Source organism: Podarcis gaigeae (assembly GCF_964106915.1).
Source record: "Podarcis gaigeae genome assembly, chromosome: 5".
NCBI classification, from domain to species: domain Eukaryota; kingdom Metazoa; phylum Chordata; class Lepidosauria; order Squamata; family Lacertidae; genus Podarcis; species Podarcis gaigeae.
In genome coordinates, this window is record NC_139681.1 from 61,306,050 (window position 1) to 61,324,772 (window position 18,723).

General features: G+C 43.2%; 1 protein-coding gene across 6 annotated transcripts in view; it reads right to left on the reverse strand.

Moving 5' to 3' along the window:
* Window positions 1-18,723, reverse strand: part of MYO7B (myosin VIIB) — a 59,214-nt gene that overhangs the window by 23,532 nt on the left and 16,959 nt on the right. For 2 of the 6 annotated variants that reach the window (XM_083741673.1, XM_083741672.1), the window contains exons 15-28: window positions 17,956-18,012; window positions 15,448-15,585; window positions 14,510-14,662; window positions 14,083-14,181; window positions 13,162-13,256; window positions 12,600-12,684; window positions 11,804-12,022; window positions 9,906-10,013; window positions 8,373-8,540; window positions 7,283-7,507; window positions 6,251-6,412; window positions 4,373-4,450; window positions 2,127-2,254; window positions 585-711 (exon numbers count right to left, since the gene is read on the reverse strand). In XM_083741673.1, coding sequence (XP_083597799.1) covers window positions 585-711; window positions 2,127-2,254; window positions 4,373-4,450; window positions 6,251-6,412; window positions 7,283-7,507; window positions 8,373-8,540; window positions 9,906-10,013; window positions 11,804-12,022; window positions 12,600-12,684; window positions 13,162-13,256; window positions 14,083-14,181; window positions 14,510-14,662; window positions 15,448-15,585; window positions 17,956-18,012 — 1,842 coding nt within the window. The remainder of the gene's footprint in view (window positions 1-584; window positions 712-2,126; window positions 2,255-4,372; window positions 4,451-6,250; window positions 6,413-7,282; window positions 7,508-8,372; window positions 8,541-9,905; window positions 10,014-11,803; window positions 12,023-12,599; window positions 12,685-13,161; window positions 13,257-14,082; window positions 14,182-14,509; window positions 14,663-15,447; window positions 15,586-17,955; window positions 18,013-18,723) is intronic. The other 4 variants (XM_083741676.1, XM_083741675.1, XM_083741674.1 and 1 more) reach the window with 3 other exon arrangements.

Sequence of the window (18,723 nt, forward strand, 5' to 3'; positions counted from 1 at the left end):
CTCCTCCTCATTCATCCCCTCTTCTGTGGTTGCCAGGAAAGAAGCTCCAAGATGGCACCAGGATCTAGGAGTGCCAGCTTGGCCCTGTGACCATGGGTGCCTGGGGGCTGGGGCCATGGGTGTCATGCAACGTGCATGGCCCTGGCACCGAAATTTGTGGGTGCCCGGTCCCTTCATGGGGAATTTTGTGGGTACTTGGGCACCCAGAGCCCCAGGGAGTTGGCACCTATGCCAGGATCTTAGAGTTGCCAATGAGGTTATTTTAGGGTAACAGCATCTCAAGATGGTGAAGTGGTGGAAGGAGACAGAGTGGGGGGAGAGAAGAGAAGAGAAGAGAAAAGAGGAGAGGAGAGGAGAAAAGAGGAGAGGAGAGGAGAGGAGAGGAGGAGGTGGGAGGCACCATGAGGGTGAGGGCAGTGGAAGGTGGTGGTGGTAGTGGTGGTGGTGAGGGGCAGTAGCTGTGGGCTTTTGTCTTAGGCAGTTTCCCCTCTCTATGCACACCTATCACAGACACAATCCTGTACATTCTTGATATTCTAGATTCCAACATACTGTAAAAAACAACAACCCCGCACAATAACTACCTTCACAAACTTGTCTGAAGGACAGAAGGAACTAAGACAGAGAGACAGCAGAATCCAACCTCTCAGATAACTGGTTTGGTTTTTATTCTCACTGAGTTGCTTGCAGATCTGACAGTAAATTTCATCCCTGTGAAAGAAGACTAATTAGCAAAATAATCCTCATCCCCAATGACAGACTTTTTGCTAAACAGATCCATGTACAATTTCCCTGCTACAAGTGGGTGTACTTGAAGTCTGTTTGATTACACTGTGCTTTTTGTTTTGTAAGAAATGCTGCACCTAGGTACCTTATGCTCAATCTGGTAGAGCAGTGTTTCCCAACCTTGTGCCTCCAGATGTTTTTGGCCTACAACTCCCATCATCCCTAGCTAGCAAGACCAGTGGTCAGGGATGATGGGAGTTGTAGGCCAAAAACATCTGGAGGCACAAGGTTGGGAAACACTGTGGTAGAGATCTACACAATTTTTAATACATTTTTCTAAGGGCTATATGCAGGACTGGCTCAACACATTTTGCTGCCTGAGGCAAAGGCCCTCATATCCCACATATGAGCCCTACCTATGCTACACTTCTACTTCATTCTTGTTCTTCCAAGAATGCCTAATTCAGGGGTTGCCAATGTGGTACCCATAGGCCTTGCAGAGGGATTTCCTGGCACCCACAGAGTCCTTGCTCCCACCCCTCTCCTTGCTGAAATTAGGCTGGAAAGAAGCATCCTATTGTCACCAATTAAAAAAAGCTGGTGTTCTGCATGTGGTGCCCATCTCAGTTTGCAAATGGCCACAGACCCACAAATGTTGGCCTAGTTAATATACCAGATATAGGTAAAGGTAAAGGTACCCCTGCCCGTACGGGCCAGTCTTGACAGACTCTGGGGTTGGTGCGCCCATCTCACTCAAGAGGCCGGGGGCCAGCGCTGTCCAGAGACACTTCCAGGTCACGTGGCCAGCATGACAAAGCTGCATCTGGCGAGCCAGCGCAGCACATGGAAACGCCGTTTACCTTCCCGCCAGTAAGCGGTCCCTATTTATCTACTTGCACCCGGGGGTGCTTTCGAACTGCTAGGTTGGCAGGCGCTGGGACCGAACAGCGGGAGCGCACCCCGCCGTGGGGATTCGAACCACCGACCTTTCGATTGGCAAGCCCTAGGCGCTGAGGCTTTTACCCACAGCGCCACCCGCGTCCCTTGTATACCAGATATACAGAATGTTAAAAAATGGATGAAGTTAAGATGAACCCGGGCTTTTCTAGCAGGTCATTTGGATATACTCTGTACAGTGGTACCTCTAGTTACGAACTTAATTTGTTTTGGAGGTCTGTTCTTAACCTGAAACTGTTCCTAACTAGAGGCGTGCTTTCACTAATGGGGCCTCTTGCTGCCACACACGATTTCCATTCTCATCCTGGGGCAAAGTTCTCAACTCGAGGTAACTCTTCCAGGTTAGTGGAGTTTGTAACCTGAAGCGTTTGTAAGCTGAGGTGTTTGTAACTTGAGGTACCACTGTAATCTGAAAATGTAAGCTGCCCCTTAATATATAATACCTGATGGCAGGACGCTGGATAGCATTGCCAATAATGAAGTGCACTTTCTCAAGATTAGACATAGGTCCCTCAGACACAGTGCTTTCCTCCCGAAACATATCTTCCCCATTGCTCAGCTGGTTGGCCACCTAAAATGAAGCAGGAAACCATTTTCCACCTCTTGCCTGAGAGGTTATTTTCAATAAATACACTTAATTCTGGGATAGGAAATTGTTACATATAACTGATAACATTCTCTTCTATGGAACGATCCCCTTGCCTCTACACTCACACATACACAAATCTCCTATATATACTTAATTTTAATTTTATTCACATATAGGAGCATAAGAAGTTGTCTTAGACTATCAGTCCATCTGGCTCAGTCTTGTCTGCACTGAATATCAGCAACTCTCCAGAGTTTCAGTCTGGGGCATTCCCATCCCTACCTGGAGATGTCCAGAATTGAACCTGGGGCCATCAAAAACAGATGCTCTGCCACGGGTACTCCCCCTCATTTTATTTTGTCATTTATATACCTCTCAATTAGCCATGATCTTTGGGCAGTTCACACATTGAATCATCAATGAAAACAACCAAATACAGAAGCAAGCACCAAAACAAAAAGTAGCACAAAAGCATACAAAACCAATAGAACGTCACTAAAGCATAGCAAGGGGGGAAACACAGGAGTTTTAAAAACTAAAATACATTTAATCTTAATTATTAAATAACCTGAAAGGGAAAGAAGGGGGCTTAACCAGCCACTGGAGAGATCCTAATGCAAGCGATGGATGAGTCTTTCTGGGGAGAGCATTTCATAACCAGGGTGCCACCACTTAAAAAGTCCTCTCTCTAATAATCATAGAATTGTAGAGTTGGAAAGTACCACCAAGGTCATGTACCCCAAACCCAGGCAATGCAGGAATGTGGGGCTTGAACCCACAGGCCCTCAGATTAAGAGTCATGTGCTTTACCAACTGAGCTATCCCAATTGACATAATCTGACTCATTTCACTAGACGGGAACCTGGTTGAGGGCCTCTGATGAAGATCATATAGAAGGAAGTGATCCTGCCTCCAAGCCATTTAGGGATTTAAAGATTCAACTCAATGTTCAGTGAATGACTGAAGATTCAGGATAGACAAAATAAAGTGCTTCTTTACACAGTAGAGGCAGTGATGACCACCAACTTGGATGGCTTTAAGAGGATTAGACAAATTCATGGATATGGCTATCAATGGCTACTAGCTGCATTCAGTATGCTTCTGAATACCAGTTTCTGGAAACTGCAAGAAGTGCTACTGTGCTCAGGTACTATTGTGAGCTTCTCATACGCATCTGGCTGGTCACTGTGAGAACAAGATGCTAGACTAGATGGGCCCTTGTTTGCTCTCACAGGACTTGTCTTACGTTCTTAATTCTTAATTCAAACTGATGCACTATGAATGCTTATTTGGAAGTAAATTCATCTGTCCCGTCATATTTATTGCTGATCAGAGGATCAGCGCCAACAAAATGTGTTTGGTGGGACTTGGTCCTGCAGCCTTCATTTCCTTTTAATTCTTGAGACATAATCCTCCCACCCCCTATTGCAGGGGTCAGCAAACTTTTTCAGCAGGGGGCCAGTCCATTGTCCCTCAGACCTTGCAGGGAGCCAGACTATATTTTTTTTTGGGGGGGATGAACAAATTCCTATGCCCCCAAAATAGCCCAGAGATGCATTTTAAATAAAAGGACACATTCTACTCAAGTAAAAACATGCTGATTCTCGGACCGTCCGCGGGCCAGATCGAGAAGGTGATTGGGCTGGATTCAGCCCCCAGGCCTTAGTTTGCCTACCCATGCTCTATTGTCTTTGTGCCTTCTTTATAGTGTTCAGCAAGGGGGTTGTGGTTCTTTTTGTCTTTTGAGTTCTGTGCAAGCAACCAAATTGTCCTACTCTTACAAACATTTCTTTTTTCATTTAACATCAAGTCTGGTCACTTGACTCAAAGCACCAGCTCCCCTTGCTTTCAGAATGGACATGTTTTCATATGCAATTTTTCTATTAAATTACTGTTGCCCAGAGTACTTATTATTAAACAATGTAGTTCAATCCCAGGGCTTTTTCCCCAGCTGGAACTCATCAGAACTCAGTTCCGGCACCTCTCAGGTGGACACTATTGCTATTTTAAGAGAACAAGGGAGGCATTCGTGGTGAGTTCTGGCACCTCTTTTTCTGTAAAAATAGCACTGTTCAAATCCAATGTCAAAACATAGCCTACCTTTCCAGTCAGCTTGGAGTTGCGTTTTAGTTTCACAGATGAAATGACATTGGAAAACTTGTCCTTCCTGTTGTCCCTCTAAGACAGAAATGTTCATTATGAACTTTGATCCTCAAAAGTCAGTGGCAACTGCTAAATTAAGGGAAAATATTCTCTGCAGCCTCAAGCACTGTTTCCTGAGAACTTTCCAGTCAAGTAGTACATGCAGGAATTCTGATGCAAAAGAAGAATGATTTGTTGTCCACAGTATATGTTATACTGGTGATTCTGGATTCCACAGTATGAAAGACACATGTGGATGACATATCAGACTATTGCAAACTTTCGGATTTAACAAGTTCTTCATAAGGCACAGGTAATCACACAAAGAAGTGGAGAGAAAAGATGCTATGGGAGCATGTGGAGCTTTTAGGCATGCATAGGACAGCCAGGCTCCAATAAATTCACCAGCAGATCACCTGGAATCAAAAACACTTTCTAGAATGTTGGAAGATTTTCATATTAAACATTTGGTTGAAGAAAACACTTTGAGGAGCAGAGCCAGGTTGTTCTCCAGCTTAGCCGAGGATTTTCTGAAACCACTTTTTCTGAAAACCGAACTCTGCTTTCACTGTAGTCAGAAGCGAGACAAGGGTCTTGCCAAGTACTTTGCAGATTTTTATTTTTAAAAAAGAATCACACACTAGACTATCTCCCCCTCCCAGCACTATAAATCATGTACTGAGTAATGTAAATGGAATGTAGGACTTTCTTTTCACACAACAGAGTACTAATGAACTATGACCCAGTTTTCTTCCAAACCAAAATGGGTTACAATTAACAATGGTCCAATCATAGACAACTAGCCTGTCCTCATTAATTATACCAATTCAAGTCTGCAAGGACTAATTGCAGGAAATTAACAATTAAACCCCAGAATCCAGCTACAACATGGAACAACCATCTGCAAAATTCCTTTCATCTTGGCCAATCAAACGCAGACCCCCTGGTCCATACACACTGTACCAGTTATATTAATATAGCACTTAATGACCCTCTTGGCTTTGCATCTCTGTGATGGCTGCAAAATCAGGATAATTATCAAGCATCTCAAGCATTCTTGGTGAGTGTGTTACTGGCAGGAGTTGCATGGGTTTGAATTAGGAGATTTGGCTCTAGTCTACAGCTGCCTGGTGTGTTGCACCTACATGAAGGCCATTTAGCATCTCCACGTTCTGGGTAGACATCCCAATCATCTAGGTGGGTCATCAGATCCTCTAGGAAAGGAAGAACTGTAAGAGATATCCCCTTTCTTATTAGGTCTTCCATGAGCAACATGGTTTTCCCAAGCAATGCTGTGTGCCTGTATCCTTTGGTTGCTTTTAAGTCCTGCCTCCTAGTTTCTCCTTTCGTCTGGACTTACTCTCCATCCCTGCTCTCCCAGCTCACCTCAGGCTGCTCCCCACAGCCCAGCTGTGACAGCCCCACATACAGCTTGGGAGTTTGGGGAGGTCTGCTTCAGTTCTTGAATGTAGCAAATTAAAATGCAGACCTCTAGCCTCCAATTATCAAGGTCAAGCTCAACATGCATTTGTAACTTAGCATGCTATTTTCGTTTTATAAAACAGTTGTGAGAGTCCCTCAGCCCAGGTCAGGATTGCAACACTTGGGGTGGGGTAAAAGGTCATCCTTCCTATACACTGACTTTCCCCCTCTGAGATCTTTCCCCACCCCAAAGATGCCACTGCAAATACAGTAGTACCTCTGGGGGCAAATAACAACTGGGTAATTTTCTGGGGGAGAACAGCATAGGCGAAAAGGTTAAGATGCAAATACTTCAAGGGGAGTGGTCTAATTTTCGTAAGATTATAGCTGTGAAAAACAATGCCTTCGTCTTACCACATCAGGACTATAGTTGCCTGTGGGCTGCAGCTGGTTTTTCTTGCCAAAGGTAAGATAGACCTGAGTCACGTCAGAGCTGCTCTTGCTGTTGGTGTTTTTTCCTAGCTCTGGTAAGTCACCCATGAACTGCAAGATGGTGGTCCACACGGCTAGAGATGCCTAATACGGATAGGACACACAATGAGATAATTTTGCATAGTAATGGTAAAACTAACGTGTCACATATTTTACTGATGCACTTAATTCCCACAGAAGTTTGTGAGGTTCTGTGTGCCTGTACTGAAACCATAACAACTTTGTGATATAATCTGCAATAGTAGCAGTAGCTATGGCAGCAGCAGTTCAGTCAGTAGTTGGTAATGGTTTTTGCTAATATTGTAAAACCAGCTTGTTAGTTTGCCCTGTGTTGAGACACAATATGATAGTTTCTTTTATGGAGGATTGTAAACAGATTCAGTAAACCTTAGTCAATCTTATAAACTTCTTTTATTAAATCTGCATATGAATAAATACATATTCTCCCTTTGTTTTTAGATAACGACTGCATAAAGCATTCCCTCCCACATGTGAGAGACGGTGGTATTTTTTAAAGTACCTGTGTTTTAAAAAAAGTTCTTAAAAAATTGCTTCCCAGTAAATTAGGGTTTTGCTTTTAACTGAACAAATATATTGTAAATCAATTAGTCTAGCAGTTGTATTGACTAAGGCTGCATACACACCATACATTTAAAGCATGTGCCTTCCCAAAGGATTCTGGGAACTATTGTTTGTGACGGGTGCTGGGAATTATAGCTCTGAGGGGTAAACTACAATTCCCAGGGTAATAAGGGGGAGAACATCCTTTAAATATATGGTGTATACACAACCTAAATCTTGCATTCTAGCATCGGTGTTCTTTCTGTTTTATTTCTAGAACAGCATTTTGTGGCCTGCAGAAAACTAAGGGGGGGGGGGGAAAGAATAAGATCTAGGGTGCTGCTAGTGTTGTCAGCAGAACTTAAGCAGCACAGCGAAGAAGAGTTACACTACCAGAATATCATCCTTCTCCTCATGGTAGAGCAATGGGTGGCGCAGCGGCCGTCGAATGTGCGTATGTGTAGAGGAACCTTGGAAGTAAGTGGCTGCAAATTTTGGGAATGAATATTCTGCAAGACCACTCGTCTCCTCTTCCTCTTCCTCCAGCTCCATGGCCATTGGGATCATATCCAGGTCCACCTCGTTCAGCTTGTACATCTGTGTCTTTGTCTCTAAGTCCTGCAGGGCAAAGAATCACAGAAACATCAGTGCTTACTAGAGGTAATGGCTGCATTACCTGTGGGATCAGAGGCAGTGTTTGGAGAACATGAGTCAGAGAGCGTTGCTGCATTTGTGTCCTGACTGTGAGCTCCCCACATGCATCTGGTTGGCCACTGCAAGAACAGGATGCTGGGCTGGGCTAGATGGACCTCTGGTGTGACCCAGCAGGGCTCTTCTTATACAGAGGCTGTTTGCTTGTCTGAGGCATTTGTACCCTGCCTTTTAGCAAAGACACTCTACAAAACTGTGTCAATGTCGGCTATTAATAAGCATCATTTTAAGGTGTGCGTGGTGGACACCTTCATAATAATAATAAATACTTTATTATTTATACCCCACCCATCTGGCTGGGTTTCCCCAGCCACTTTGGGCGGCTTCCAACAAAGTATTAAAATACAGTGGTCTGTTAAACATTAAAAGTTTCCCTAAACAGGGCTGCCTTCAGATGTCTTCTAAAAGTCTGGTAGTTGTTCTTCTCTTTGACATCTGGTGGGAGGGTGTTCCACAGGGCAGTGCCACTACTGAGAAGGCCCTCTGCCTGGTTCCCTGTAACTTGGCTTCTCGCAGCGAGGGAACAGCCAGAAGACCCTCGGCACTGGACCTCAGTGTCTGGGCGGAACGATGGGGGTGGAGATGCTCCTTCAGGTATACTGGACCGAGGCCTTTTAGGGAATTAAAGGTCAGCACCAAAACTTTGCATTGTGCTTGGAAACATACTGGGAGTCAATATCTGGGAGATAATATCTCCAGGTGGCCACTTCATATGCTGTTTTCCCCCTGGGGGTGAACAGGCCTATGCAATACAGACTTTACAGCTGCTTACCTCAAAGCCCAGAGGAGCCTGTCCTTCTTGGCCTCCAATTAAAGAAGGTAAGAAACCAAATACTCTGTCCACCATTTCCTGGTCACTGATGACATCATATATTGCTTCATGTTTGTCGTCAACAGCATCATATTTCCTTAGCTTCTCAGCGTCCTCTTCCAGCTGTTCCTGTGGGTAAGTTATATGAATCCATGTAGCCAAGCACTAGGAACTTGCAGGAATGAAAATCTGTACACACACGAAATCCTCATAAGCACAAAGTGCAAGTTTGGATTTCCATGACCAGGAGGACAAACAGGTTTACAAAGTAAGTTACTAGAATGCATATGGGAACACTCAAGAGCTGCTACTCCTGACCAGATATTTTCAAATGTTTCTAAATCTCATCTAATTCTGTAAGCAATCTACTCCTTATAAGCCTAATTTCTGTCACCTAGTTTTAGATTTCCAGCGACAGGCACAGTAGCATCTTGGTAAAGCAGATCTAAGTAGTCGATATCTGACCATATGCAGTATATAATTATATACAATATACAATTAACTGTGTAATCTCACTGTATACAAGTTGTACAAGTGACAATAAAGTATTTCAATATAACATGCTGGAACTAAGCTTGCTGAGACCCAGCATATGCTCTTGGATTCCAAGCAAATCATTTCATTTTCAAATACGTATAGGGAACAAGAAGATTTCATGGTGAAAATAATTTGCCTGGCTAGTAAAGGTAAAGGGAGCCCTGACCATTAGGTCCAGTCGTAACTGACTCTGGGGTTGCTCATCTCACTTTACTGGCTGAGGGAGCTGGCGTACAGCTTCTAGGTCATGTGGTCAGCATGACTAAGCCGCTTCTGGCAAACCAGAGCAGTGCACGGAAACGCTGTTTACCTTCCCGCAGGAGCGGTACCTATTTATCTACTCGGACTTTGACGTGCTTTCAAACTGCTAGGTTGGCAGGAGCAGAGACCGAGCAACGGGAGCTCACCCCATTGCGGGGATTTGAACCGACGACCTTCTGATCGGCAAGTCCTAGGCTCTGTGGTTTAACCCACAGCACCACCCGCGTCCCAATTTGCCTGGCTACTTCTGACTTTAAAAAATCAGATGACCTTATAAGGAAAGGTGTGGGGCACCTTTAACCCTCTAGATGTTGATAAACTACTACTCCTATCAGCTCCAGCAACCATGGCCATCAGGGATGATGGAAGATGTAGTTCAGCAACACCAGGCAGGCAAAGGTTCCCCCCCCACCTGGTATAGAACCATAACACATTTGTGAAATGAACTTCACTTTCACAAATGGCAAAGTAGTGACAACAGGTACAGATGGGAGGACATTTGTTGTGTATGGTGAACTTTCCTAATATTTCTGCACAGACAGAACTCTCCATCAACATGCATGTCTTTCTGCTTTGGAAATGTGAGCACTTGCATCACTGTATGTGACCTGCTGTGGAAGCACACATTTCTTCTGTGGGAGTTTCTTCTGCCTGAATGCCATCATACATGAGAGCCCGGAGACCGAGAGAACCTACCTTTTCTATTCTAAGCGCTTCTTCCCTTGCTTTCTTTGCTCCAGTTATTGGAAGGAGATGCTTATCTTCCTTGAAGCGTAGCTGTCTGGCTTCCAGTTTGAGTTGCTGCTGCGGGTAACAGAAACTTACTACTGTTGTCTTTAGCCAGGTTTATCACTTTGCACTCCCTCGTTTCCAAAGATTCCCAGCCTAACATTTGCATATAGCAAGGGCAAAAGTCTCACTGTGGCTGGGGCCCCCTTCCAGACAGCCTTTCTATTATATGCATCCATGATGATTTGTGCTCATGATCTTGTGGGGGAGCCACATGTGATCTCAGTTTCAATACTCTTTGCACCTGGAAAAGTTTTGGGCTGGTCACACTGCTTCATTTCCGTTCAGGGCATACCTAGTAACTTCCTGCTGAAATCCTGTAACGTTTTACACCAGGAATGTTCTCGTTTATTTTTGTTCTGCTTTTGTTGCGCTATTCCTCACCAGACAGCAATAATATGGTAGCAGTGGGGAAGCATCACAGAGCAACCAATAAAGCAGAATAAATGCACCACAAATATTATTTCATCAAGAACATAAGAATCGTAGAGTTGGAGGGAACCACGAGGATCATCTAGTCCAACCCCTGCAATGCAGGAATATTTTGCCCAATGTGGGGCTCAACCTCATGATCCTGAGATTAAGAGTCTCATACTCTACCAACCGAGCTATCCCTGCAATAAAACACCAGTTTCACCTTTATAACTAGTAAATATTACTGTTAGAAACTAAGTATCTATAAAGGTAAAGGTAAAGGGACCTCTGACCATTAGGTCTAGTCATGGCCGACTCTGGGGTTGCAGTGCTCATCTCGCTTTATTGGCCGAGGCAGCTGGCGTGCAGCTTCTGGGTCATGTGGCCAGCATGACTAAGCCGCTTCTGGTGAACCAGAGCAGCACATGGAAACGCCGTTTACCTTCCCGCCGGAGCGGTACCTATTTATCTACTTGCACTTTGAAGTGCTTTTGAACTGCTAGGTTGGCAGGAGCAGGGACCGAGCAACAGGAGCTCACCCCGTCGTGGGGATACGAACCGCCGACCTTCTGATCGACAAGTTCTAGGCTCTGTAGTTTAACTCACAGCGCAACCCGCGTCCCTTAAGTATCTATACTGGTGTCCTTATAAATTAATAGCTTTCATTGTGTACTTTAAAGTTGCATTTGATTATGAGGTCTCCAAAATATTTTGGAAAATTAATGTCTTTTAAAATCATCACATAACATTTTGGCCTTGAACGATTAAAAAAAAATTATTGCAAGTGCTAAAGGCAAAACTCATTCAGTGACATCCTGGTAAACCATAGTTAATGGTTAGTGTGACTGTGCCTAAGAGGACTTTTTCACTTCTCCCTGCTAGTACTGGGAGGAAACAAACCATGTACTCTGGATTTGCAATACATCGAAAACAAGGATTACAGCTTGTTTCACTCCCCAAAAGGCATGATCGGCAGCCAAGGTTCACTGACCATAGTTTGTTGCAGTAAAACATGGTTCAGTGGACATAAAGCAAAGGCAGAGATTGTGGTTTGTTTCTTCCATGCTCCAGTGAAAAGTTAAACAAGCCTCTTAACCATGGCTTGTGACATGTGAACGAGGCCAATATATCTAACCCTGAACACAAACAAATTGAATTGATATATATTTTAAATAATTCTGTTCTTATCACCTTGTCAAGAGTTCCAAGACCTCACCCTCAACTGTAGTAAGCAGGGGGTCGTGATTAAATGCATTATGTAGTATTCAGTTATTTTGTACCTTGAGGATACTAAAGTCATCGCTAGGCCAACTCTATTCACAGGATTTGGCTGCTGTCAAGCTTTCCTACTATGATGCATCATGTGCTGATTATGATCCAACTATACCCACCTCTCTCTTCATTCTCTGGAAGCTCCTACGAGCAAACATTCCTCTGGCATAAGCTTGTATCACACACACAGCTTTCAGCTGCTCAGCTGTTTTCTGGCGCATCAGGTAACCTCGACACAAAGCTTGGAACTTAATCACACTTGCCCGGGCGGCCTCATATTGCTTCACAAGCTGCCTGCTCCGGAAAAGGGCCTGCAGGCGCTCAAAGCCCAACATGATCTAACCACACAAGAGAAGAAACGGACAAGGTGAATGAACAGCAGGTTTAAAATGCTTCAAATAAATAAATATTCCATTGTCTTTGAATGCATCTCATGGAGGTCCTTGCTACAGTGACTAACCAAATTTATCTTATCCATCTTTTATCTTATCCATACACTAAAAGCACATCAGGAATACATGCAAGCAACAGTCCCCCCCCCCCGATAAATTGGCCATCTGTTAGACCCTAGACAGTTGTTGTGTTAAAAACAACAACTGAACCAAGGCAGGGATCCAAAGAACTATGTGAAAAGCACATCCAGGGGGATTTTTTGACACTTTCCGCTATGCACAGCAGAATGCAGTGCCATAGCACAACTTGCAACATTTCCAAAGCAGCCCACCATATATTTTGAGGTGTGTGAAGTTCCATAAATAGTTCCATAAGTAGCTGTGCAGCTGACTCTTTGAATCCCAGTCAAAGTAATGTTTGAGTGTTCTAGGTCTTTTAGTGTAAGAACCTATGAATAGTGTGCCTGGCTATGCGGAGCCCATTTTGATAACTGCATCTGAAAGATCCACGCAAGCTTTTTACCATCTTGAAGTTCTTCCGACAGCAATATCCCCTCCAGGCTGTCTGAATAACCACAGCACAGCGCCTCTGCCTCAGAAACTGTTTCCTGCAGGCAGAAGAAATTAAAACAAAAACAAAACAAACCTTAATATGCTAACATTAACCTCAAAATACAGTGGTACCTCAGGTTAAGTACTTAATTCATTCCAGAGGTCCGTACTTAACCTGAAACTGTTCTTAACCTGAAGCACCACTTTAGCTAATGGGGCCTCCTGCTGCTGCCGCACTGTCAGAAAACGATTTCTGTTCTCATCCTGAAGCAAAGTTCTTAACCTGAAGCACTATTTCTAGGTTAGCGGAGTCTGTAACCTGAAGCGTATGTAACCCAAAGCGTATGTAACCTGAGGTACCACTGTAGTGGGTCTAGTGGAATAAACCCAGAACTGCACCCCCTCCTCCCCACCTCACACAAAAAAGCCACTTGCACCGAGCCCAAGAAAAATGCAATTCTCTCCCCATAGGTAAAATACCCAAAGGAAATTAACAATCTGATTTCATTTGCTACCTTTAAAAGCATTTTTACCTTTCCTTGAACCCTCTCAGCACTTTCTGAATTAGGATGGCTTTCTCTGTGAGTGCTTTGTCTCGCTGCACCTCCAGTACTGTATCATGATAGTCCTATTAAAGAATGGAAAAAATAATAATTCACATGTTTATCACCAACTAATCTAATCTAAAAATCAGCACATATAAAAGGGTTGTAACAAAACAGAACCAATCAGTCTGTATATAGGACAATATACGAGTTATTCTATTGCTCTTAGCAACAAAATGTATTAGAGAATCTGTGATGGAGATGGAGGAAACACTTCTGCTTTGTCATCTAGTGTCAACCGATTTAGATCCAGGTGAGGGGAACAAGGGGGGCAAGTACAAAAATTAGGCTGGATGTTACAACAGCTGTGAGGTCAGCTTGTAGACTCAGCTTCAAGATGGAGAGTAAGTTCCTCTCAAGCATGGGTGTCCACAGAAATAATTTGGGCAGGAGAAGACAAGGTCTATGACTTGTAAGTACAAGTTACTGAGTTGTGACTGAACTCTGTGCACCACTACATAGTGCTGAAGGGAAGCAATGAGAAACAATTCATAGAAGATCAGGCAAACAGACCTGAGGGAACAGTGCTCTCACATAGGCCCCATCTGCGCTATACGTTTAAAGCTGTGTCGTATCACTATAATCTGTCATGGCTTCCCCCAAAGAATCCTGGGAAGTGTAGTTTGTTAAGGGTGCTGAGAGTTGTTTGGAGACCCCATTTCTCTTCACAGAGCTACAATTCTGAGTGGTTTAGCAAACAATCCCTTTGGGGAGGGTCACTCTGTGAGGGAAATAGACGTCTCCTAGCAACTCCCAGAGCCTTTAATGATCTAAAGTTCCCAGGATTCTTTGAGGAAAGCCGTGGCTGTTCAAAGTGGACAAAACTGTTAGATTAAGCCAGTAACTTACTTTCAGGAATACTTTGGTTCTTCCAATTTTCCACTCATCATCTTTTCCTATCACCTTCTCACAGATGTAAATGCAGCACTGGCGAGCATCATTCTTCAGCTGAAATGTAAATCAATTGTCACATTTATGTTTGGTTGGAAACTTAAGAGGCCTCATGATAAATAACCAAGAAATGGGCACCAGATTCTGGTCATACTCTGGAAGTGCTTTTTTGCACTAGAATTGGTGAGATTTATATCACTGGTAATATTGCCAAATAAATTCTTGCAGCTGTTAAAGGATGACTTAAGAAAAGCATAAATAAAGCAACCCCCTTCTTGGTGATGTGCTTACTGGATATGTATATAGCAGTAAGAAGGGATTTGAGTTTTACAAATCAATATGCCTCTTACTGCAGTAGTAAGGTTGATCAGTCCTGCTAACTTGCCTGCTCACGAGAAGACATTGGCTGCAGAACTCGGTATCTCTCAAAGAATTCTGCAAAGCCATAGCGAATTGGGTAGCCAGCTTTCCTAATCCGGATGGTTTCCATCATTCCAGAGTAGCGCAGCTGACGGATACAGAGTTCTCGGTCGAACAGCTGAAAATAAAACACGCAGCAAAATTTAACACCAACAACCTCGGTTCTGTATCATATGCATTAAATGTTCCTGTTTATTCTTTTCACACCTCATCTTGGGTCTAATGAAAAATATATTTATCTCTTTCACATTTTCAGTCAAGTTGGGATACCAGAACAAGCACAGCAGGGAACAAGGGATGTCAATATTGCTGTACATTTGCTAGAGTCACCCACTTGCTTGCTTCTTATTCATACCTGCCTATTAATACACATTTTCACCAAAATGAATGAGCCAGCCTATTAAACCCTGGAATGCCAATCAGATAAAGAAAATTAGGTCTGAATGTGCCACCTGCAGGAAACTGCCCTCATTTGGAAGCACCCTGTCACACGCACCACCTTGCCCCCGTGACTGGGGCGGTGTGGGGGAGAGGCCGGCAGGGCCATGCGACATCAGCACATCATGTATGCATGCCCTGCTGCGTGCACGCATAGTGAAAGCATGCCCTGTGGCATCCTGGCGTCGTGCACACACACCCAGTGGCATGCTAACATCACTCACACATGCTATGGTGTGTGCTGACATGTTGTGCAGCTGCCCCACAGCTTGTGCTTGTGACACAAGTGTGCCCCGCAACATGCAGGGGGGCTGGGCCTTTCATTGGATTTTTTTTTTTGAGGGGCTGGCCCCCACCCCCCAGCTCTGCTAACTGCATAATTCCTACCAAACAAATGTCCTTTCTCTTCAAACCAACAGATGCTACAGACAAAAGCTTGATCAAGATATTTTAATGAAATATTACCATTGGCCTCTTGTAGTCATTGGGTTTGATACAGCGGATAAAATACGGCTGGCAGTTACTCAGGATTTTCATCAGCTGCTCCAGGGACTGTTTGAACTGCCCCCCTAACGTAGAAAGACGCTTGGTGGTATCTGACCCCTGGGAGAGCAAACCACATGTCTTGAATATCAATTCAACACCCACATGCATTGAATGACTATGCTGCGTTTTATATATATATATGTACTGCCTCGATGACTGAACACCCATTCACAGTGAACTTCTACACATGTTCACTCTGAAATAATAAAATGCTGATGAGGCACATTTTGCCTGACGTTGTGGTGTAGACAAACCAATAATGACAATGCTAATACAACCATACAGGAAAAAGCCCTTTCTTACTGCTTCGCATTCACATTAAAAACAATCCAAGCAATGCATTTTCAGAGAAAATGTGTTATTAATATTGCTCGCAAATATGCCCTTAATAAAAACCCATACTTTTTATGACTGACAAGTTCTCTCTTTGTCTACTGTGTCCCCCTAGCGGAGGTTTGTAATGTGTGTCTGAAGCTGTGGAGCATATATACCCATTGCCTCTCCTGTTATGTTTGTAAACCTGAGGTTCCCTTTTCAACATGGTTTGTGGGATCTATTGGTTTTATATGTGAAGTACTACTGCCCTCCAATGGCCAAAATCACAAACCAAAGGAAATCTTCCTTTTATAATACCAACAGACAACTTGCTCAGAATTCTTCAACAGGCATAGATGTTTAATGGAAAAATGACAAATGTAAAAGAAAGGGTGGTATTATGTGTCTCTACTGGAGCTGACTTGATACTTATTGTTGGATATTTTGACTTCTTTAAACAAAGAACAGAAAAGTTTAAAGAAGAACTATGGGTAATATCCAGCATTACTCATATTCAGAATAGACCAATTAGTTAGAAATCACCCTCTATGAACTAGGTTACAAACAAACATTTAATTATCTCAACGCTGTAATAGTGTTATTGTTAATGCCACAAAATGGTGGAGTGACAACTCAGATGAGCAAATTCAACAGAGTAATAACATAGGGGTAGCTCTTGCCTGCTCTGAGGGGAAAAACAATAACTGTGGACAGAACAAAAGTCTAAAGAAAAAAAGACATGCCAACCAAGAGAATAAAGGAGGTAAAATGAAACAAAATTACTATGAATAGACATATATTACATATTTTAACCATAGCAAGAATTATTCATGCTAAGGCATGGAAGAACATTCAAAAACCCCAATGAACTTGACATAAATAGGAAGTTGTGGGAACATGTAAATACAGGCAAACTAGTAGCAATGTTACAAAATAATGTTAATAATGGTAACTGCAAGATACATTAAAAAGTTAGGAATAGCAAGACAAGTGGACTTTTTATTGTTTACATAAATTTTTCCTATAACTTCAATATTTAATGTTTTTACATTTATATATTTATATTTTGGAAGAACTGATGCAAAAGAACTGTGATTATTCAGGATGTATTTACTCTATTCTGGTAATTTCCTTTAGTTTTTAAGCACTGGAAAGCTACATAGCTTGAAAATATCTGAATACAATTGTGTATGTACCAGGAGTACAAATGTGGATGAACAAAACAAAACAAAACGGGATCTTCCATTCTGTATTTCAACGGACATCTATGCCCAGGGGTGGCAAACCTTCAGCCTGTAGGTCTAATTAGGCCCACCAGTCCTCCTACAGGAGACCATGTAGGCCAAGGCACAACCAACTGTCCAACACTTGACATCATATATACTATGTACAAGCCTGGCTCAGCGAAAGGGAGGTTTGCAGGCACCACCAACCAGCTGACCGTTGGTGCCTGTAATGCCATATGCAAACTGCTGGGGAAAACAGCACTTGGTAAGGGGCTCCTGGTTAAATTTACTGATTAAAATCTATCTTGCCCTTCCTCCCAAAAGAGCCCAGGTTCAGATTTTCAAACCCCCCAAAAAACACAGAAGCAAAAGATAAAGGAGCAGCTGTGTGTATACATAGATGAAAAATATCTGAATAGGGCAGGTGGCAGCTGTTTTTCAAGCAGCCTTGAAACCTTGCAATTATTCTGGAAGCTGCTGTTTTCAGAGAGGGATAAACACACAAGGTGCTTTCCTGCAAAGAAACAAGGACATCTAGGCATGGGCATATCTCTCAATGTCAGTTTCTCTCAGTGTCTTATTTTTACAAGCTTAAGTTCAGTTAGCATGAGCTTATGCTCCAGAATGGGGAAAATGTGGCTAACAGGACATGCACGTTCTGCAGGTAACTAAGTACTTAGCAAACTTTGTCAGAGTTGCAGGGGAATGCCTGAAATTTTCCCAACAGTAGGCACAATCTAAAGGAAATAGTTCCCATTCCAGCCTACTGAAATAAAACAGGAATTGCACAAACCCACAGCTGCTACAGAAATAATTAAAGCCAGGTGATGGCTTTAGGGCTTTTTTTATTATTTCAATCGTGGCATTTCTTCTCCAAGCAGTTTACCTGTCCAAAGGCAGCAGGTGATGTTCTGGATTGCACAAAACCCCGGCAGGACAATGACTGGTGGCAAAAGGACAGCAAAAGGGAGAGCAAAAAGGGTAGAATTTTGAAAGAATAAAGGAGGAAATGAACAGATGGATAAGATAAGTACAGCAATTATTTGATGTTTCGCTACAGTTATATTGAAGGTAGCGCAGGGGGAAATCTGAAAATCATGTGGATAAATCCTAAACATTGGCACAACACCACAATAATGTCCGTACAATGCTATTACAAAATTGATGGCTGCAAATTTGCATAGCCACCGCGTATCCTTTCTCCAAATAGCTGAGGACAATGTAGACTGATGTTATCTCATTTTATCCTCACAATAACCTTGTGTCTGAGAGATGTTGGCTAGTTCGAGATTACCCAATGACCTTCACAGGTGAGTAGGGATCTAAGCCTAGGTTTTCCTGCTTTAGGGCCAATATTCTAACCACTTCATCACACTGGCTAAATGCTTAGAAATGCTTCACCCTGATTTGCCAGTGCTATGCCTGCAAAATTATAACGCCTGCACTAGTTGGACTGGGCTTGCTCCTCCTCAGCCACTGTTTTGCAGTCAAGAAACATGCAGATCCTCCCCATACCTGTCATACAAGAATTGCAGGGGACCCCATCCCCTCACAACAGGCCAAGGTTGTGTACAAACTATAACTTCAAAGCACATTCAAAGCCCCCTTTTCCTCTCAAAGAATTCTGAGCACTGTAGTTTGTTAAGGGTTTGCT